We start from the raw sequence: 24,000 nt of genomic DNA on the forward strand, positions 1-24,000 counted from the left end.
GAGAGAGAGAGAGAGAGAGAGAGAGAGAGAGAGAGAGAGAGAGAGAGGAATAGAAATATCAAATGAAATAATGCATTCTAAAGAACAAAGGAATAAATAATGAAAAATCAAGAAATTTTCAAATATGTGTGAGATGCCATCAAGTCTACCAATTCATGTACAATTGGTGTTCCCTAAAGAAGGATGTAAAAAAAACACAAAAATATTTGAAGAAGTAATGGCCAAATTTTTTGAATAATTTAAACACAAGAAAATTTCTACATCCAAAAAGCACCATAAAATCCAAGTAGAATTAAGTTAAAAAAGGGACCATGTGTAGAGACAGTGTAATAAAATGTCAAATTACTAAGGCCATGCAAAAATCTCAAAAACAGAGACAGAAACAGAAATCTCAAGAACATTAAGTAAACCCCCAACTGTCACTGAAATAAAAGTATAGTTGCCTTTAAAATGAAATAGCCTCAGCTACACAGTAGCTAAAGTAATAAAATTGGCAATAAGTCAAAATCACATGATGATGGAGTCATATTAAATAAAGACCTATAAAATACACACAGAATAATTAGCATAATTTAAAGAGAAGTAGATAATTCCAAAAACAATATTGAGATTCCACTACATACCCTTCAGTGATAAGTTGAATAAACAAAAATTTACAGATCTTGATCTATGCTATAATATAGATAGACCTAACAGATATCTACAAGTCTTCCACACTACAGTAAAGTATATATTCTTCTTAAATATGCCACAACAGTTTCCAAATAGACAGTAAGTTAAAGCAGTAAACAATTCTCAGTTAGCTTAAAAGGACTGAAAGTAGGCTAAGTACACTTTCCAATGAAGATGGAATAAAAGTAGGATTCATAATGGAAAGGTAATGGGAAATATGCAAAATGTGTGAATTAATTAGGAATTAGGCAGCTCGGTCCTATAAGGATAGTGAGTCAAAGTAAAAATTAGAAGATATTAGAAATATGCTGAGACAAAGAAAATGAGAACATCTCATAACAAGACTATGAGAAACAATGAAAATAGTGTTTACAGGAAAAATGGTAACTGTAATGTTTAATAAACTGTTCTACCTTTAAAAGTAGCGACTAGAAAGTAAGCCAAACTCAAAGAAGAGTCACTGAATAAAATTGCTGTCAAAATGGTGAAATAAACCCATGGGAAACAGAGAAAGAGCAAATAACAATGGAGTGGACATGGGAAGCAAAGGAGAAAATCCATGATTAAATTTTCTTCTAGTAGAAATTCAATAAAACTTACAGAATATAGGCAAACTCAGAAAGAAAAGAGAGATAGCCAGTCTTAGTAAAACATTATAAATAGTAGATAAAAATACAAAGTTCTTTCTTGAAAATGGCTATTTACTAAAATAATATGAAAAGCAAAATATTCTTATTCATTTTGAAGTGATCAAATCAATAATTAAGATAACACACACTCATGCACATGAAAGATCATACATGCATACACATGGCCTGCATGTATGGAAGGGTACATGAGTAATTTAACTGGTCTAAACAAAAGTGCTCTGCTGCAAATCTTCCAAAAACTGAAAACAAATATGCAGATCATTTCGGATTCACTTTATGAGATATACATATAATCATCACACTAAAACTGGCTACCAAAGAAAACAAAACAACAAAGCAAATCTCTGTGGACAATTAGTTTAAAAAGGTTAATTAAATCTTAAAAGACATTACTGGATGTCAGGCCTCTATCCCCACCTTCGCAAGATTAGAATTGCCACAGCCCTTCTATACTTAGAGAAGGGAGGAGATGTCGGGGCAGCCCTGCTTATACACTGAAAGCCTAAAACCAGCCATAGGCCTAAAATCAGCAATAGGCCTGTCATACATGTATACTAACACCAAGTCTTGGGTCTCAGTGGAAAAACATTGAAACAGATGGCTATAAGCTAATGTAAACAGGCAGCTTTTGTGGAAATTTACCAGGCTGAGTTGTCATAGACCTTGTGAATAGGTAGTCTTGACAGTCAATACCAACTTAGATAAGGACAAGCAAGTCATAGGCAGAGTCATAGTGACTTGTCCCCTGAACCTTCACCTAGCTGATACCTGGTTCTGAAGATATCTGTATTCCCCCTGAACACCCACACTCCAGTGTCATTCCCTTCCCTGCATCCTGCCTTTCTGTGTTTATAACCCCTGTGTGAATGAATTAAGATTTGAGAAAAAATAAATTATTAAAAAAACAAACAAAAAACCTTAAAAGACTCCAATGATGTAGAAATAAAAAAATCCATTACCAAATATAATTTGCTTGAGAAATTCAAGGTTCACTACAATTCAAAAGCATATATAATCTATTATGCTAAGAGAATAGAGGAGAAACTATATCCAATAATCACCATACTAGACAGAAAAAAAAAAGATTTGAGGAAATTCCCACTAACTAGGAAGTGTCACAGTAAATATAGAAGGAAAGAGAACGTGCTGAATCTGATGAAAGAGATAAAAGACCTGAACTATCATACAGCATTCGTATTGCTTCCCTATGCTAATGCCTTATAAATTTCTGACAAGCTTTTTACCACTAAAGCCACACCTCTACTCACGAACATCACTCAGTATTAAAAATCTAGTCAGAAAAGATGGGAAAATGTCTTCTACTTGTTCTTTCACTGAACACTACCTTACATGCTCTGTCAGGTCAATAAAGCAAGACTAATAAAGATTTAAGACAAGGAATGGTCAAAAGAATGTCATTATGAATGACATCATGGAGCATATATAGAAAATTGCAGTAACTCTGTTAATAAGCTGTTAGAAATATCAAGTGAATTTAGCTAGATTTCTGGGCAAAGGAAAAATATGTAATATGTTAGGTGTATTTATTTCTATATAACACCAACAAGTAACTGGCAATAAATTTTTTTAAACCAATGCTATTTACAATAGCAGCCAAAGAATTAAATGCCCAGAGATGTGTCTATGAAAGATAATGCAAGACCTATAAAATAAAAACAGTATAATAGAATGTAAGCAACTTAAGTAAACATTAAATATTTGTGTGCACATATGGATATGCGGTTGAATTACAAACCATACTTTGTTAAGATTTTAGTATCTACATAGTTGATTTATAGATTCAATTCAATTACGCTTTTAAAAAACAAGATATTTTACTTTGGAGATTGATAAGCTAATTTAAATCTTTATGAAAATGAAAACATTTTAGAACAGTATTGGTGGTTTGGAAGACCACAGATAACTGATATACTCTACTAAATAGCTATTTTTCTAATTCAGGCATTCTTAGACTATTTAGATTATTTGTAGTAATATAGTTTTATAAATAATTGGTTTTAATTCTACCATTTACTACCTGCTTTTATATTCTTAATATGTTTTCCATTTTTATCTTTAATATATTCTTTTGAATTTGTTTTACTAATCTGTATTCTTTTTTAAATTTGGAAATTAGTCATTTCTCTTACATTTTTTTAACTGTACAAGTTGTACTTTTTTTCATCTACTCTTGATGGGAAATATCATTTTATCTTAAAAAATGTCATACTGGTATTTAACAATTTATATGCTGATTTATAAATGCAGAGAATGTCAATTGAATTTTATAAGAGCAGTTTTGCATATATACATTGATGGAATTCTGTGAGAAACTTCGTGGTTTGTCATCTGATGGTGTATTGTAGATCACACAATGATCTACCATAGCTACAACAAAAGAATCTTAATAGTGATATAATTTATTTGCTTGACTAATCCAGAGATAAAATGTTAGAAGATTAATGAAGAGCCAAGAAACATCTAGACCTTATTTTCTCCATTTGAATGTTTTTTAAGAAACTTAAAATTGAAGAGAAATTTTTTTATGAGACACAATATAAGTTCAAGTAGGTGAGAGAGAAGGTTAGAAATGCCCTAACTTCTGTCTAGTTAAAGTTCTTGACTTTAATGTCAGTCAAACCCTGACAAAGATCTCAAATATGTGAAATAACATTATTGTTTATCTCTATTTAAATATTCTGATTCTTTAGAGGAGCAACAGCTGTCTCTTTTCTGTTTAAGAACTCAAAAAGTAATTAAAATTTCTGAGAAATTATAAATTTTGTTTAATTACAAAACAAATTTATATGTTTTTACTTCATGCCAATTCAAATTTGCATTATTATTTTTCAATTGAAAACTTGAGTATGAAACATGTAAAATTAGTAGGGCCAATATTCTGGAAAGATCATTCTTTTCATAGATTTCAATGTTATATTTTTAAAATTTCGATTTTTTTCTTATAGTTTTGTAATTGTCAAAGCATTTTGTATCTGTGTTGCCAAATCCACTGATATATTAATGAAAAAAAATAATTTATCTATACAACTGGTAAACTTAGGTACCATATCCATATGCATTATACTACTTTCATTATTTTTAACCTAAATATCAGATATGTAGGTTAAGAATAATTACTCGACAACCGATCAAACGCAATGTTACCAGTCGATGTCTGTAGGTTGTTCACAGTACATAATCCGAAGGTATTGAGCATAGCCGCTGCAATTCTATGGCCAGGTATAATTACCTATTGATATTGCCCAAACGATGGCAATCTTCATGATGGCCTTAGTCCGCGAATTGAACCGGCTATGCTCAATAGGATTACGTATTGCTACATACCGGTCCAGCGATATGGCGCAGAGGTGCATGATGGACGCAGTTGAAAATAGCACATCTAGTGAAATCCAGACGGGGCACAAATATCTAGGTAAAGGCCAGACATAATCTGGAAGAGAAAAAAAGAGAAGAGAAAAGAACATGTTATTCACATTGTATTGACCATACTTTTCCACTTTAGTCTACTTATTACTTTCTTTCCACAACGTTTTAAAGGCAGTGAAATTTCAGATTTTTTCTCAGTGATGATAGCATCAGTGTTATAATTTTTTATTACAGTATGCTTTGCATAATATAAAAGTAACCACTTTAATGAGTACAATTTCAAGGCATGTAGTAGCTTCACAGTATTATATAAACATGACTTCCTTCTAGGTTGGAATATTTCATCACTCCAGAAGTAAAACACTATCCACTAAGCAGACAGCATCCCATTCTTTACTCCCCGTCCCCCACTGGCAATCTCTAGCCTGTTCGTTGTCATTACAGATTAATATACATTGGACGGTTCCTATAAGTGGAGTTATTTTTCATAGTGGGGTTGTTGATAAGTATGTTTGGAGGCTCATCCATGTTCATCTACGTATTATTGCCCTGCTCCTTTTAAAAGCCAATGAGGTAGTCTCACGAGATTTTTAATTTCCTTCATAGATTTTTATTGTTCTATGTAGCAGAATTATCTGAAGATAATTTTAGTTTATTGACCCTGTGTTCTCTAAGTTTCCCAAGGTCATTTATCATGTCTAATTTTTATGTGTAGATTTCTCATGATTTTTCCATACATATGATCACATATATTTTTGTCTCTTCCAGTGTTTCCTCCATGTTTTATGTTCGTTCCTCATCTCAATTATTTAACTGGTCATAGGGTGATTATTCATTGTATCATTTCCTAAACTTTTAAATAATTTATTTTTATTTATGATCAAGTACTCACATGTGTGTTGCCAAAGACCAAAGAAAACCATTAGATTCTTTGAGACTGTAAACTACAGGTATTTATTGAGATGCTCTTTGTTGTTGGGTGCTAAAACCTGAAATGGCATCCTCTGAGAGAGCATCAAGTACTTTTAACCCCTGAGCCATTTCTTTACCCCTTACTTGTTAATCTCCCAATTCCATGGAAACACAACCACTTATTTCTTCTTCATTTCTTAGTTCTTTTCACTGAAACTTAAAATTTCAAAGAAATTTTGGATTTCATAAATGGATATTTAATTATTGTATGTTTAACATTTTGCTAGTTTGTGTAATTCTGTTCGTTTGCTCTAGTTCCTTGAAGAGTAATGTCAGGTTAAATTTTGACATCTTTGCTGTTGACTCACTCTAGTGAGCTTTCATTTCACTTACTGTACTTTCTACCTCCCAAATGCTGTTTGTTTCAATACTGTTGTCTGTTGTCCCTTGTCTCCTTTAGTTTTTTGTTCACTATTTCCTTTAGCACTTGGAATAACTTAAGTAGTTGATTTAAATCTTTGATTATTCCATTCTTGAGCTTCCTGTTGTGGTCAGCTTCTGGGTTTTGTTTTGTTTTTGTTTGTTCCCTTAAGTTGGCCACATTTTCTAATTACTTTTTCTGAATTTTATTTTCTATTAAATTATTTATACATTTTGTTGATGTAGGTGTGTCGATTTCTAGACACAAAAAAGTGAATAAATAATTAAATTTTAAAAATAAAATAAAATCCCCCACCTGCTAAAAATGTAGGTGTGCTTTGTCTGTATGTACACGTAATGCTAGAAGAGGGTATCAGATTCCTTTATAGATAGTTGTGAGCCACCATGTGATTGCTGGGAATTAAACTCAGGACCTCTGGAAAAGAAGGCGAAGCTCTTAACCACTGAGTCGTCTCTCTAGCCTTATGATTTTTATTTTAATGAATCTTGCATATATGGGGAGATTTTGAATTTTATAATGAAGTATGTCTGTAAGTTAGATTTCTCTATATTCCTGTGGGTTGATATAACTTGTAGTTTGTTTTGTTGTGTGCCTATTTAAAAAATATTACTATTTTTCAAAGCCTGTTTTCATTGTCTTGTTAAGATAATGTACTTAAATTGAGTTTACACTATAATATAGCTTAGGGATTGCGGAAAAACATCTGATTCTGTTATACAGCCCAAGCTACTCTTAAACCCATGATTCTCCTGTCTCAGCATCCGGAGTTCTAGGAGTTCCAGTTGCTTACCACCACACCTGGATATCACCTAGTTTTATACTAAAATATTCTAAAACTCTCTGTTGGCAAGAAAATAAAATATCCCCTCAGTGCTTTCGACTTGAGATTTCTCAGTGCATGGTGAGGTTTTTCTTAATCCTTTTCTTTATCATCTGGAGTTCAGGGCTATCAAAAAATGTCTTAGCTGTCTTGCTAACCCTGGTTTCATATTTATGTTTGTTATTCATGGACGTTCATGGCTTTACAACTTTATGACTTTTACAAAATTTAAGGACTTTTCAGTCCTTATTTTTCAAATAGAATTTTTCCTCTTTGACCCCTTGAATCTCAAGTCATATATCCCCTAGGATGCATTCTTTCTTTTTTGAGCACATTTCTATCTGGTACTAACTTTAATGAATTTCTCTTTAAATGCACTGAGGGTTTTTATGTTTTGTTTTCTCTGTCATTTACCATTTGCTGCTAAGTCTAATAAAAAATCGTAAATGTTTTCATGTGTCATTTTCAGCTCCAAAATTCCTTGTATTTTGTTGTTTTTAACTTATCTTCTGAAAGTCAAAAATTTCAGTGTTCACATAGTTTTCTTTATGTTGTTGTTACAAATATAATGATAGTAATAAGATTATGCTCTCTATATATCAGATAAGCTTTTATACATACGTAGGAATGTTACTTTCCCTGATCTATCATAACATAAACATTATGACTGTTATTAGGCTGAGATACTTGGCTGTATTCTGCTCCTCCAAAGACTCTTTGTGCTTTTGTTTTCCAGGCCATCTTCGACTTAATTGAAAACAATTTCTATTTGTTGGGCTACAGCTCAAAGGTCATTACAGTTCACTTATCATTTCTTAACCTGCTTGAAGCATTTACTAACAAGCATGGCTATGAGGTTAGTGACTTTTAAAGAGGAATTGATGGGTTTCCTTAGAGAAGAATTAGTTGATTCTTTCTCTATCACTATTTTTGATAGTTATTCCCTCAGCTTCTAGATTGAATTTAATGCTTATTTAAAAATTTACCTAGTCTCTCTCTCTCTCTCTTTCTCTCCCTCCTTCCCTTTCTTCCTCTCTCTGTCTCTGTTTTTCTTTCTCCTTCCCTTTCCCTTACACCCCACCACTGTCTCCTACTACTTCTCCACCTCCTCCTCTTCCTCCTCCTCTTCCTCTTCCTCCTCTTCTTCCTTCTCCTAATCCTTCAATTGTGAAACAGAATCTCACCTTTGTTGCTCAGTAAATCACTATGTAGGCTTATGTGACATTTAATAAGTGGGAATACTCCTGTCTCAGCCTCCAGAGTGCTAAGAACTAATGTGAATCAACATGCCTGGTTACTTCAGGTCATTTAGGTCCCAAAGCTGGAAACTGTTTATTAAAAAAGTCATAAGATAGACTTTCTCCTTCATCATTTATATGAAAATGATGAATGTTGAAAATTCAACCAATGTGACTTTCATTCAAGTGTTCATCACTAGAAAATCCTCTAAACACAGGTGTTTATTAATTTGACTATTATCGTTGGTTTTTATTTTTCAGAGCTGGGGGTTGAACTTATATGTTTTTGTACACGCTAGGAATGTGTTCTAACACTGAGCTACAACTTCAGCATGTTATCACTTCTAGGTTTTTTGAGCTATATCTGCTATGGAATTTGATTGTATTGGTGATTATAGTGTTTTGTTTGACATATTTTGCTTAGTGAATTTCATTCCTGGTTGCAGAGTAAATGTTCATATGAATAGATGTTTCATTGGATGAATTATTATACTGGTTATTTCTACAATAAATGCAGATTTCTCAGAGAAATGAGTGAATTTACATGATCCACACATATTTACCATACAGTGACTAAGTGGAAAGTTTAGAGATTTACATAGTAAAAAAGTCATGGCTTGATGAGACCTTATTTTCAGAAGCAAAGCTGTGCATAATGTTTTACAGAATGACGTGTTTAAGGTTCAGAAGATGGCAGACGTTGCCCATATACCTACTGGTAGAATCTCTAGAAACAGACAGGGATGGATTTGAGAACAGCCTAAGATGAACGATGATGGACAAATACTGATTTCACTATAAAGAAAGAAAGGACACTATAGAAAATTGAACAACTCAGCCCCACAAGTATATGGACAAGTATTTTGTTTCGAGGGTTAAGTCAGCGCATATGTAGAGGGTTGGAATCATGTCCTAAGACAAAGAGAGACCCTTGGAATATTCTCAGTGCAGTTTTAATATGTGATAATTTAAACAGGAAAGAGAATAAGAGCCAACCCACAATAAATACTGGATATACCAGTGACCAAATTTGTAACTAACCAGACAAGAATCTTGGGATCCATATACCACTTAGTTGATGGAAAAGTTATCTGGTGCCACATGACAAAGTCAGTGGCAAAGAAGCCATTTTTAAAAGATTCTGGCTGATTTTGTACTTATGAAGTTGTAGATACAAAGATAATTCTATGCAAGTGCAGAGCCTAGTCTCTGAGACTGGGCTTGCTGAATACCTTTTCCTGTATGGGAAAACTGCTGAGTCAAAAGTCTTCAGAATCCCATGCTCTCAACATATCATCTGATCAAAAGATTAAAATAAGACTCACTAGCACATCTGAAGAGGAACAAGCTGTGGTACATGCTTTAAAATGCTTTCAAAAGAGTCTGAGGCATGCCAATGGAAAATTTACTTACAAACCTATCCAGTACCTAGAGAAAGGGAGTCAAGTGTACCACACTCTGTGGTGGTGAGGTAAACAGCAGAAGAAGCAAAATCCCACAAAAGTTTTGATTTAACTGAAGTACACCTACTCACATAAAGAAGAAAAAGACCTCTCTTTTCTGACACAGACTCTGAATCAGGGATCACAGGAGGTACCTTATAAAACAGACCTCAAGGCCTTGTCAAGTTATCTTTCCTTTACTTATATATATTCCTTATTTAATATATCCAATTTCAATTTTGTTGACCACATTGTTCTACCCTGTACCCACTCCAACCTTGCCTTAATTTGAAGTAGGCTTTCCCTTTTTTCTTTTTTTTAAATTGGATATTTATTTATTTACATTTCAGATGTCATCCACTTTCCCCATCTCCCCTCCCTAGAACCCTCGATCCCATCCCCTCTCCTCCTTTTTGCTTTTATACCATTTTAATTACATGCAAGTATTAAGGTCAGTTCTAGGTTGAGGGACTAGCAATACAATAGATGCAAATAGTCAAGAAACAAGCAAGACAATAAACACACATAGTCAAAGAACAAGCAAGGCAATAAACAAAATTCCGTGAACATTTTCATGATCACTGTTTCTAAGAGCTTATCAGGATGACCAAAATATCTGAGCCTACTTCCCTGTCCTAGCCCAAAGTCATTTTCATGTCTGAAGCCTACTTCCTTGTTCTAGCCTAAGATTTAGATTCCTGCCTGAAATTACTTCTTTCTTCTAGCCTAATGTCAGATTCCTGACTGAAGCCTATGAAGTAGGCTTTCCTAAAGAAAATTGGTTGGCCTTGGGCAAACATTGATGTATGTAGGCTCCCTGTGTCATCATTCTTAGTACTAAGATTGTTTTAGGTTTGATTGCATTTCTTATCTCTTTCTGTTTCAATTCTCTCTTTATCCGAGGCTATCTTACCTCTTCTCTAAATCTTAACTGTTCCGGATTTCTATTTTCTTTTCTCTCTTGTATCTATGTTGCTCTCATATCAATTACATAATTACTTATATTTCCATTTTCTTTTCATTCTATCCATACTAATGTTTTAGTGTAAGCCATTCTATGCTTTCTTATTCCCCCAACACTGTAGGAGTTTAAAATGTTTGTATTTATTTATTTACTTTTAGCACATTTTTCATTTTTATCAAATGTTTTTGTTTGTTTATGCATGTTTTATATATGAGTTCACTGTCTGCTTGTGTATCTGTATACCAGAAGAGGGCATCACATCCTAGCATAGATGGTTGTAAAATACCATTGTGGTTGCTGAGAATTGAACTTAGGTCCCTAGACGAGGAGAAGAGCCAGTGCTCATAACCACTGAACCATCTCTCCAGAGCCAGATGCTTTTGTTTAATTAGCTATTATTTTATTTTTATAAAAGGTCTATCCATTAGCCATGGTTGTTTGTATAGTTATATTTCTATTCTTGGGGTTGTACTAGATTTTGAGTTCAGTCCTCTGAGTATGTGGGCTGAAGGCATAGCAGTACAGTAGGTAGGATCAATATTCTAACCCTACCATAATCTATTCCTGCATGAACATTGTAAAAACTTCAACTGAAAAAATAAGGGTGATCAAAATAATCCAAATATTCACTGAATCCCAAAGGTGCTAGTTCTAAAGAAGACACATGGGGAAACAAGGAAACATGCCTCTACCTACCCCAAAATTATTAACCTTACATCATCTATAATCTGACCATCCAAAGGAAGAGCCACAGGGATGAACTGGACCACATATTACAAAAGCACCCCTGAATGTGAGACAGGCTTATAAGAGCTGGGAAAGAAACTCAAGAGACTTGACAATGAATTCATCAACTAGGCCTGGGGGTCTTTTCCATTCTATATTACTATCTAGTTTCCTCTTCTCTATATAAGGGTTCCTCTTTTATTTAATGCCCTATGTCAGTTTAATAATAAGCCAAACTGCTTCAACTGATCTTGCCATGTATTTCTTCCTCCCTCCTTCCTCTGTCCTATTTCATCTGTTTTGATATTGATTGTAGTTTTGTTTGTTTGTTCATTTTCTTCTCTAAAAGAACATAGATTGGCAGAATTCAGAAGGTCTCTTCTGGTTTCTCATTCTGAGAGATGGAACTTTCAGTCCCATCATTATCACTATCTTATAGCATATCTTTACCAGTTACCTCTCAGTCTACCTTTAGCCTACATTCACCAAATTCACCTAAACTTGTTTTTGTCCCTACAGTATTCTACATTATTTTATTTTTTATTTTTTTATTAACCTAATACTGACAACTGGTTGTTGCTTTGCTTTTTCTTCCTTTTTTTCTTCATAATTTACCATTGTTGATGGTTCATATTGTCCCCCTGATGGGGTTTAGAATCACCATAAAAACAGATTTCTGTACTTGTCGGTGAGGGATTGTTGATATTGGGTTAGTTGAGATAGGAAGACCTATTCTACATGTGGATACTACCATTTTATAGCATTCATTGTTTTTTGCTTCCTGATTATGGACATAAATATGTTCCTGCCACCACACTTTTCTTGTCATGATGGACTACCTTTTCTGCAACTATTAATCAAAATTAAGCCTTCTTTCCTTTTAGTAGTTTTGATCATGTACTTTATCACAGAAATGAGACAAGTAACTAACACACCATTTCAGCTTATACCCACAGTCTTATGTTACTGTATGCAGTACTACCAATGTGTCTTCACTCCATACAATGATGGTTGTTTAAGAGATGTCTTCTGTTGCCTATTCCTCCATTTTCAAAGTGGATTTATTTCTAGGGAATGACTTTTTTTCCAGTTAATGTTCTATTCTCAAGGGAATCCTAGAATTTGGTCCCTGAGTACCAGTCTAATAGAAAAAAACATGTCATTTTATCTCTACTACCATCTGGACCCTCTTGAAAGTTACAAAATCTTCACAAAAATAGTTGATTTAAAATCCCCAAGATATGTCATCTAAGATATTGTCAAGCCCACAGTAGTAACCACTAATGTGACTATGTTAGATGAAGTTCAATACAAAAAGTTAAAAAGAGTTAAAAATGTGTTAAAAGAAGTCAAAGATGATATGAATAAACTTTAGAATGAATTCTAAGAGGATAGAAATAAATGGTTAAATAAAATGAGGGGGTCATTGGGGGCTTTGAAAATAAAACCAAATGAGGAGAAACATTAAAGGGAAAGACAATCCAAATACTGGAAATGAAATATTAAATAAAAATGCATTGGAAAGTCAGGCTAATAAAATAAATCATGAGAAAGACAGAATACATCAAGATACCACAATTCTAAACATATATTCACTGAAAACAAGTATAAACAACTTTGCTGAAGAAATAGTACTAAAGTTATTGATTAACCCCAAAGCAATACTAGTAGATTAGATACTTCTACTTCCTCAAAATGTAGATTATTGCATTAAAAATAAAATGATCAACATCAGAGATAAATGTTATATCAAATATATATCAAATGGACTTAGAAGTCATATACAGAGTATTTCATGTAAGTTCTGCCGAAAAATAATCTTAGTAACTCTTGGAGCTTTCTCTAGAATAGAATATCCTCCAGAATAAAATATCAGTAAACAGAAAATGCCTTAAATACACAAAAGTAAAATAACTTCTTGTATTACATCTTATTGTAATAGAATTAAGCTAGAAACAAGCATCAAAAGGAACTAAAGAAAATTTCACAGACAAACAGAGATTAAACAGCACATAAGTGAATGTTGAACAGATCACTGAAGAAAACAAGGACATTTTAAAATTCATAAATCAATAAATAGAAACATCAAAACTTTAAAATCCTTTAAATGGGTTAGAGACAAATAACATTCATTAATATATATGCAAAATTCCAATTAAAATATTAGAACAGGGTTCAGAAAAGTACCCAAAACTAATATATCATGGCAAAATAACAGTAATTGCAGTAATGAAATGGTAGTTCAATACTGCAAAATATACTGAGACGGTTTATTATGTTAATGTTGTGAAACAATTTATGCTATTTTAATAGATACTGAAAATTCATTTGAATAAATGTAAAACCAATTTTTATATCTCTATCTCTACCTCTGTACCTATACTTATACCTATATCTAGATATAATATAGATACTATGAACTCCCTTAGATTTAAGAATTTCCTCCAAAACAACAACAAGTATAATTAATTCAATAATTTAGGTAATGCAATTTATCTTCATCAGACTCAGAAATTGGAGAGAATACTAACTTTCTTATTACTCATTATTTTGCTTCTTTTTCTTTTTGCAGTTCAAAGGCTTAAACCTCAGTGCCCATGAGTGCGAGGGGAAGACAATCGAGTTTCATGGCCACCCCTGTGTTACTTGTTTTATTTATTTGGTGAGTTAGCTAGTTAGCTAGTTAGCTATGGTGTGGATTTGTGGGTCCAACACTTGACAGGGCGACATGTAGAGGCTAGAGGATAATTTGCACAGTCTGCTTCCTCCCTGTAATTGGAGGCTCTCAGAGATCAAACTCAGCTGGTCAATCTTAGGAATAAGTGTCCTCGTATGCTAAGCCATCTAGACAAGCCCCTGTTGGTATTTTGTTAATTTTTCTGAGAAGAGTTTCTAAGCAACTTGTTTAGTGTTTGAAAATAAGAGAGAGATGAAATTATCTAGGTATTTATGTGATGTTGGCCTAATAAGTCTGAAACTTCTAGGACCAACAATAGGTTCAGAAAGGATAAATTGTAGTTTGTCTGGATAGAAGGTGAAATAGTCCAGAGATCTCAATTGTCTAAGAACAAGTACTAGAAATAGAAAAGTGGAGAAACAATTCATTACATTGACACATTACACAAAAATTCTTACTCAAATGTTTGAAAGATAAATACAAGATTTATTTGTTTACCTTTACTTTTGAATTAGTCATTAATCTTATGGAACAAACTATGTCTAACTATATAAGAAGTCATACTATTATTCTTTTTATGTGAAAACAGAAATCGAACATATTTACTGGTGACTGCAAATACATCTGAAAAATCAGTAAATAAATGCTTATTTCACAAGATATTTCATGACGCAAGCCTAATCTTGAAACTGAGTTGTAAATATGTATCACTACATATGATATAATTATATGTCCCTTGGATCTGACTGTGTACTATGTCTAACAATTATTTTTTCAAAATATTAGGGGACATACCATTTTTTCTCATGCAATCATTCCTATCTCCCCTATGTATCTTGGATTCTTGCCTATTAGACTGTTTCTATCCTATTTACAACTATTGAGTCCTCTCTTGATACCCGATATGAGGTATATGGCTTCTGACTTAGTGATCCATTTTTACTTTTTATAATTTTCACTCTATAAATGACATTCTTTGTTTAAGTAGGGAATAGATTATCTTTTTATCTAGGTACTCTGCCTCTGAATATTCTAAATAAAAATGCACAACTACCAAATCTCCTTATGCAGGCATAATGTTAAGAGGTAACACAATTTTTTCATCTCTGCCTGTGTGTCTATAGGAATTTCTACAGACTTTGCTTTCTCTTTTGCTGGCCCTTATTTAAAAATCCACTAGTATATCCTCTTCCTCTTGTAAGCTAAAGCTATAGCAGTTAGTCTCCACCCTCTAATAAATATATCCATCAAAATGTCTTCCTAACAATATAGCTGAACATCTTTGTTTCTTCCATGGATAAATGTTACGGCTCTTCCATCAAGCAGAATGATGTTTCCAGTCATGACGAAGTGGGCCAGGAGATGGGACATCCTACATATGCAACCAGCCACCCCTCTCTTAGTATGAAGTAGGGATTTCCTGGCAGCACTATGCAGGATGTTCAACCTCCCCGTCCATGTGAAGGTCAACTGCTGCACCTGGAACTTCTGCTCTCTGTTGGAGAACTTGCTATTGGTTGATGCTTCTCTGTGCAAATGATGACGTGAAGGTTTCTTCTGACTTTGTCTTCTGTTCTGGATGAAGTAGCATTGACTACTAATAACCAGAATGGTCTAGAAACCTGATAATTAATAACCTACCCTTTTCTCCCAACTAGTCTCCAAATTTTAGAACTATCAACTCTTAAAAATAATTTAAAATAATTCTCTCCATAATACAGGTTCCAAACACTTTATGAGTTATCCGCTCCAGAAATACTCCCAAGTTTAGGCAACCCCAACTGCTTGTTTCTATAAATAATATGTCCACAGTCTTCTTACACTATAGTAAAGTCAGTTTCTACTGCTGAAAGGAGTATACTGTACATAAGTTTTGAATAAGACTAAGTTAACCATTTGTTAATTATCAAAAACTGTAGTCCTAAGCAACATCCTGAGATCACAGATTGTGTTTCTGCAATATGATGGGAATATTTTGAATGAATTAATTATGTAGGGACATGGTATATTAGCCTGTCTTTCAGCTAAGGAAATTCTTCCTGCTGTGCTCATTCAAGTGTCAGGCCTGAGGACGTTTATAAGTTGTGACCCTACAATTCGACTAGGAACTCATACCTGGGTTGCCCTTTATGAGCTATAAATACGTTTTTCAAAACATTCTGTATTTGCCCAATCAAGACGGTTCCATAACTCTAATGCTTTCTATATGATTTTGAAATTTCTATTACTTTGAGAATTATATACATTGCTTCTTTTTAAATCATGTTCAGCTCCTTCTCTTATCTCTTTCCATGTCCAACCCCTATTCCACACCTACCCAACTTTGTGTCCTTATTTTTAAAACTCTAAGTCCCATTAGTCCTTCCTTTATACTCGTAGGTATGTGGCTATCTCCTGGCGTGTGACAAAGCTATCAGGGCCACACCTAGAAGCAAAAGCAATTTTACCTCTCCTGAAAGGTGACTTTCAATTAAGCTACTTCTACTCAAACTGTAAGCCATTCCCTATGCACTTATTATAAACATTTTCATCTCTCTATTCATATATTATTTTTAGAATGGCTTGATATGTATAAGGACAAATCAAAAACTTTGCATTCTTTGCCTTTCCAAGTATATGATAATGACAACTTTACCTATCTTTGTACTATATAGACCCACTTTCTCCGCAGCAGGAAAAATTAATTGATGAAGGAAAGGGAATAAGGATTTTGATGTTAATTTTATGTTTCTATAGTTTCTTGTTTGGGGCTCCTTAGCTGCCACTTATTACACTAACAATATTGATAATTAGGTTTCTGAAAAAGAAAATATTAGATTATGTTGTTGATGCAGGGTGATTGCTAAATCAGTAGAACTGGAGGAATGGGAACAAGACAAGGTCAATGACCATGGAGATGAGTACTTATACCCAGGTTCTAGTGATTTCTTTAAACAAATTGTCTGAGTAAATCTGGGTAGCAGTAGCAAGAACTTTCATTTAACTAGGGGGTAAGAAGTTTATTTCAAGAGTTACTAACACTATGGACAGACCAACAGGGAGACAGCAGCTGGGGTAAGTAGTTCAGGCCTCAGCACTGTTAAGGAACACGGAATGACAAGTCACAGCCCATGGTTCCAGTCAAATCTAGCCATTCACCACCAATAAGCCAGTTAAGAGGTCCAAGTTAAAATGGAAAGGAAAATAAAATGGTATAATCTATGGGTCCATACTGAGAAGGGCAAGATCCAGCAAACCCTTCAAGTCCATCTTGAAGTGAGAATTCTGATGTGAGAACACAATTTACATAGAAGGTGAAAGATATGCACCTATAAGCGGTCCCTGTGAAGATAGGCTTTAGTCTCATCCTGTAAAGTGGGCTGAGAGAAGAAGTTGTGAGAACTGTTTGAAATTTCTCTGTGAGACTGTTTTTCCCACTGGCTGGAGCCCTTTTCTCCCTCTATCATGAGATCCCTGGGTACATTCTCCTTTGATTTGGGTCCATTGTTCTAACAGTCTGATAGTCAGATTGAGAGATACGAGTGTTTAGCACATCTACATTTCTGTCAGACCTTAAACAATTCCCCACTTTCTGTTTTGGTACCTCCATCTTGAGGCAGAGCATGTCTATACCTGAAACAAACATAGTAAACCAAAGTAGAAAGATTTTTTTCTGTTAGATGCACATTTATTTTAGTGGCAGAAATAAATACCTATAAAGTATGGTGTTATTTACTACATGGTATGTATTACATGCACATTTTGTAAGTGAATATTGTATATATGATAGTTACATGTTATATATAATATGTATGACAACACATGCCCTATTAAACATGATAAGTTACTATAGGATGTTTTTGTCAATAGTATGCACAACATTTGGCTCCATTAGAACACTACATGCTTTCCTAAATTTTCTGAAATTTTAGTAATAATTGGATAACCTCTGATGATCGACTTTTCTGTTTATTTCTGGGTTTGGCTTTTATTTTTTGAGACTGACACCTGTAAAATTACCCTTTGTCAGAATCCTTCCTGCTCTTCCAGGGAAACCCCTACGATAAGTGACAACCCAGCTGAAGTTGTACTTCATTTGATCAGCCCTTTCTGAAACTCTGCCTCCAGCTAATCTCTTAATATGTCTTCCAACTGTATTCTGTCTCTATCCTAACACATTTATGGTACTGCAATCTTCTCTTTATATTCCATGATATATTAGAAAGTTTTGGAAAGTATATTCTGCCTGACTGCTCTGTAATGTGTCCTGTGCTGTAGTGAACAGCCCACGTACCAGTACTTTTATGCTTCATGATGTCACAATTCATCCTATTATTGGCATCATCTTTGCTCAGACTTTCAGCCAATGAGGATAGACCCAGTAGTATACAAGGACCTCCTTTCACCCAGCAGTCTCAGTCTTACTCTGGTCAGGCCAAGTGACAGCTGGCTCAAGCAAATGAGCTCCTGGTTGTCAATTACTGTGACCTCCATGCTTTGAAACAAGATCTTTGGAAGACCATAACTTGACATTTTTGTCTCCAAGCAGCCTATAGACTTTGGGTCTTCAATATCTTCTCTGTTGGATGCCTCTGTATTGAAATCTTCACCTCTTTTCAGATTACTATCAAGACTGAATGTGGACAATATTGGAAACTCCTGATGTAGCACCACAATAAGTTCCTTTGGACTCTCAAGGTATCTTGGTTTGAAGTTCTCATTTTCATCATGGATGTACGAATATGAACTTACTCTGCTGAGCCAGACCCCACAATGGGAATAGGATTCTTTGCCCGATTATACTATCCTGATCTTGAAGACATCTATGCAGGTCTTAATGGGCCACCTCCACCCATCATCCATCAAAAATTTCGGCGTCCATATTTCTACACCGTGCTTCTAGAAATAGTTAATCATCATGGGGGTGGATATAAGTATTTCCATATAATAAAAGAAATTGTGAAATATCATCTTGATGTCTATAAGGCTCTTTTATGATATATTTTCATTAGGGAGATGGCATAACGTTGGAAAGTGGCATAACATTTTTAAGTTCAAATAGTTTATGTGAAATAATAGTAGTATTTTAGTCTTTGTAAATATAACTAGTAGTAAACTTAAATTTGGAAAACATCTTTTGTCTATTAAAGTATAAAATATTTGTTTTAATATTTGTTATTTTATTTAACAAGGTATAAACTGTTTATATATCATTCTAAATAAGCACATCCTGTCAGATCTACTGAAGAGTGCCTTCATAACATACTTCATGGCTTCTATACCTCACACAATTGGAGTAACCAAAGGGTAAACCACAGCGTTTTGGATAATCTCCAGTCTACGTATTTTCTTTCCACTAGAAACACACTATGTGCATAAATAACTATTGACAAACTAGAAAGAAAGAAATCAGCCAGTGTGTCTAAAAAGAAATCTCAAAATTTTTCTTTGTAATAGGAAAGGTATCATTATGAAGAAATGGTAGTTTTACTCAAGTGATGAATGATGTGAGGGTGAAGTAAGTGATGCTTGTTCATGGATGGCTAACAAAGGAATGTGCGGAGCACAGGTAGAAACTCACTAGGAGGCAACAAAGTTTCCCAGGGGGAAGTTTTTAGCCATAAGTGCTCCTCAATCTTCTTTTAAAATCGAGGATTTAGAGAAGCATTTATAACAACAGCTAGGACAACCGGGTTCAATATGCAAACGTATTTCACGTGAATCAAGTCTTTGTAACGGGGCTTGTATTTCAGCAATTCTTGTGTCTTCCACTTAATAAATATTAATATTTATTAATATTCAGGAATAAGAAGAGGGGAAATGATATGTAAAGGTAATAAGAATATGTGATAATTCACTGAGATAAGAGTTATACACACACATGCACACATATGCATGAATGTATATATGCACATGTATATGCTTTGAAAAGTATACTATTACTATCTCAACTGTACTACTTAGATAACTTTTCCTAGATTTTATAGTATTCTGTACATATTAATTATTAATTTAAAACACATGAAATAGAGTCTAAGGAAATTAAGAAAAGATAGAACTTGGTTTAGGGATCTTAGGTTAAATTTTGTTGAGATAGAGTCTTACAACTTAGCTTTGGCTATCCTGGAACTTCCTATATACAGCTGTTCAGAGACAGTCCCCTGCCACTGTCTCTCAGTCTGCTGGGATTAAAGGCATGCTCCAAAAGCTTATGCTGTTTTTTTTTCTTTTAAATTTATGTCATTCACTAATATCTGTATTTTAATTTGGGATCTTGTATTAATATAAATTTTCCACAATTGGAATTATGGAGAACTAAACATCATAGGGGAGATCATGGCTGATGGGAGAAGGTACACTTTTATTATAAAATAAAAAGCTAAGGGTTTTACAACATTATATTTTGTCCACTATTTTGACTCAAAGTTTATGTCTGCTAATTTAAAATATCTTAAAATTCAGAAAGTGTCTATTTTAATAACTTTTAAAACCATTTAATAACTTTTAGTGAATCTTGAGAATTTTTCTAGATTCTTTTTGTTGTGATAAAAGGTTTCATTCAGGATTTAAATAAAAGATGGAAAATTGTAAAAAATAAATAAATAAAAGTTGAGGGCAGAGGCAAGTACAGGGTTATAATAATGGACCCACTCTAGTGCTGTACCACAAAGGGCTGCAGAAGTTCACTCTAGGATGAACCTGTATTGCTATGTCTGAGGTCATACCAGAGGCTCAGAATCAGAACAGCAGGAAGCACAAGGAAAAGGGTAATTGAAAATGGCAAGGAGTAATGGTAGCAATTGCAATGCTTTGCAGAGCACACCTACCATTAGCTAATATGAAGGAGACTCATTTGATGAATTTGTACTCATGGTGAATCCTAATTTCTGTCCTGCCTGTTTCCCAGAATGATACTCTTTATAGGCTTTAAAATGATCTCAGCCTGAAATTATGTCATTGCAACAAGTCCCAGGAAGTCCCACCTAAAGAAACTAAAGGAACACTATGACATTACTTACCACTTACGATTGGCAGACTAGTTTGAAAAGTTGACATTTTTCTTTCATTTTTTTTATCGGATGTTTTATTTACATTTCACATGTTGTCCCCTTACCCCATCCCCCACCCACCCAGGAACCCCCTATCCCCTTACCCTTCCTCCTTCTTCTCTGTGGATGTAACCCCTACCTACCCCCCCCACTCCCACCTCCCCACCCTCAAAATTCCCACCCCCTGGGGCGTCCAGCCTTCATGAGGTCAAGGATCTCATTTTTCTTTATTCCCCTCCCCTTAATATATTTATATTCACCCAACCCTATTTCTTACATCATTATCCAGGGCGTAGCCAGTGAGTCTTCCCCATCCTTCCCTCTATATACCTTCCCCTACATGACAGATCTAGTCTGGCTCCACATCAGAGCTCAGGGCCAATCTAGCCAACACTGCCTAACACCTAAGCTGCAGTCCTTTCCCTTGCTACATCTTAACCTTTCCATCCTGCCAAATTTGCTCTGTCTACCCAACTTTATTACTCCCAAGCCATTTCTAACCTCTCAGTCCAAACCTTCTCCACATCCATGCTCTCTTCTTCCCAACCTGCTCTGTCCACATACCACTTAAAACTTACAAAAGACGTGCACCTGTCCAGATCTCTTCTCAAAAAAAAAAAAAAGAAAGAAAGAAAAAGAAACCACCACCACCAACAAAAACCCGAGAAAGATAAAAACCTACCATTCCTGTAGAAATGTTTGCCCATGAGAATTACCTAGATGAACCCCTGGACACCCAATTTAAAAGAGCTTGAATTACTGTAAGAACAAATTCCCTGTATTTGAGGGACATTCTGCACTTCAATGGATATTACTCTGAACAATTTAATATGCGTTCTAACCAGATGAAAGCCACATTTCTCCTCCAGAATATTCCTAAAGGTGACCAGATGCATTTCAAAGGAGACATACTTGGTGATCCAAAGAGGGAGTCTCATCCTCAAGATTAGGTAGGTTTTTTTTTTTTTCATTTGGAACCACTGGCCAGTGGAAGGTAAGGTATACAACTTAATAAGTCAAGAATACAGGTCTTAGGAACATCCTGGAAAGAATGTAAAACAATTGGCAGGATAGGAAAATGTTGTCATTATAAGGAGCCAAAAGAAAGAAAATATCTGCGGAATTTGTGAGAGTGTACTATTGTATTGGTCATGTAGTGCTTGATATTAAGTACAAAGATGTGATTATCAGTACAATAGTGGCATGATAATTACATTGATAGCCAACCGCTTTCTGATTGAATTGGCGGCTCACTGCACAAGAGGGAATTCATGTTTAGTAAAGTAAATCCAGTCTCAGGCCAAGACTATGTTGGCAATAGGCCCTAGAGAGGAAGTCTCTGCTATTGTTTGGCTAAATGGAGATGATGTGCCCTTCAGATGATCTTTTAATATTTATATTTATGAATTAGTGCTGCTGTCCAAGAAGCTTCTTTTTGCAGTGACAGCAGGAACTGCAATACCTTATAACTGGTCACAGTGCTCAGAATAAGTGACTATTGATTGGTCAGTCTTAAATAGGACAACTGTATCATGCACTTGAAGGCTCAGGAACCTTGTGGAAAAGAGGCTAGAACGAATATAAGAGACACAAAAAGAAAAATTGTAGAATGCTTTCTTCTGGACATCACTTAACTACTGTATCCAAACTCACAGCTGCTAGAACCTGTATAAGATTCAGCCCATTTGCATATGTCATAGATGAAGGAGGAGCTCATGAATCCTCATACCGTTCTGAATTTTTAGAGCCAGTTTACTGTAGATCTGGAGGGAGGCTCATAAAGGCCCACTCTTCCCTAGGGTTTTACAGACAGTTGACTGTACCAAAAGAGAAGGCTTTTTAAGAGCCTCACACTCCCTGTGTTTTTTGCCAGTTAAGTGTAGCTAGATGGGATGGTCTCATTAGGCCCCACACCTCCTTGAACTTTGATTGGCAGTTAACTGTTGTTGAGTGAGGAGTGGGACTTAAGAGGGCCTACCTCTCCCTCAGTGTTTAGAGACAGTTAACTGTAGTTAGAAAAGAGTAGTTCTTGAGCCCTACCCACCCCCACCCTCATCACAGGTTTTTATAGGCAGTTAACTGCCTTGAGGCCCCGCCCTCTCTGACTTTTTATTGGAAGTTAACTGTAGTTGGGAGAGTCACAAAATTCTATAATTACCTTAAAGAAGACAGGCTTATAAGGTCCCCAGACTTATATGAGTTTTTATTAGGAATTAACTGTAGTTAGAACTGAGGGCCTCACAAGGAATGAGTAATTAGTGAGGAATATGATCAAATTATGTAACTATGAAAATATAATGAATCTCATTACTATACAATTAATATATGCAATTAAAGGATTTAAAACAAATATAAATATCAGAGAATTTATTCATTTTTGCATGTATTAGGATAGAATTCAGAGTCTCACAAATGATTTGGGTGTAGAACCACCATACTAAAACAATAATTTAGTTTTTCAGTGCCATTTGAATTAGACTTTACAGACAACATTTTCTACAAATCCAAGTATTTGAGGGTGGGGTATGGTGGTTGTTGGTATTGATATTTCTCATGTCTAATATGTGAGGCTTATGTGCATTAGAGTAGGCTCAGATATTTTGGTCATCTTGATAAGCCCTTAGAAACAGTGATCACAGGAGTATTCCCAGAATTTTGTTTATTGCCTTGCTCTTTCTTTGACTATTTGTGTTTATTGTCTTGCTTGTTCCTTGACTATTTGCATCTATTGTATTGCTAGTTCCTCAACCAAGAACTGACCTTAATATTTGTATGTAATCAAAATGGTATAAAAGCAAAAAGGAGAGGGAATTAAATAGGGGGTTCTAGGTAGGGGAAATGGGGAAATGGGATGATACCTGAAATGTAAATAAATAAAATATCCAATAAAAAAACAAGAATACCTTTAAAAGTGATAAAATTTAGTATATGACACTTAGAGCATTCACTGTTTCTCCCCTATGATTGCAGGAACATGCTGTTACCCATAATTTTTGAGTGTATTACCTTATGGTTTTGATATAAAGCTATCTAAGAGATTTC

The 24,000-nt window shown here is 34.6% G+C and overlaps 1 protein-coding gene across 1 annotated transcript in view; it reads right to left on the minus strand.

Annotated features, from left to right (window-relative positions):
• Positions 1-24,000, minus strand: part of Htr2c (5-hydroxytryptamine receptor 2C) — a 201,520-nt gene that overhangs the window by 22,202 nt on the left and 155,318 nt on the right. Inside the window, exon 5 of the mRNA XM_028773875.1 lies at positions 4,573-4,773. Coding sequence (XP_028629708.1) covers positions 4,573-4,773 — 201 coding nt within the window. The remainder of the gene's footprint in view (positions 1-4,572; positions 4,774-24,000) is intronic.

This window comes from Grammomys surdaster, unplaced genomic scaffold, assembly GCF_004785775.1.
Source record: "Grammomys surdaster isolate TR1022 unplaced genomic scaffold, NIH_TR_1.0 236, whole genome shotgun sequence".
Classification (NCBI taxonomy): domain Eukaryota; kingdom Metazoa; phylum Chordata; class Mammalia; order Rodentia; family Muridae; genus Grammomys; species Grammomys surdaster.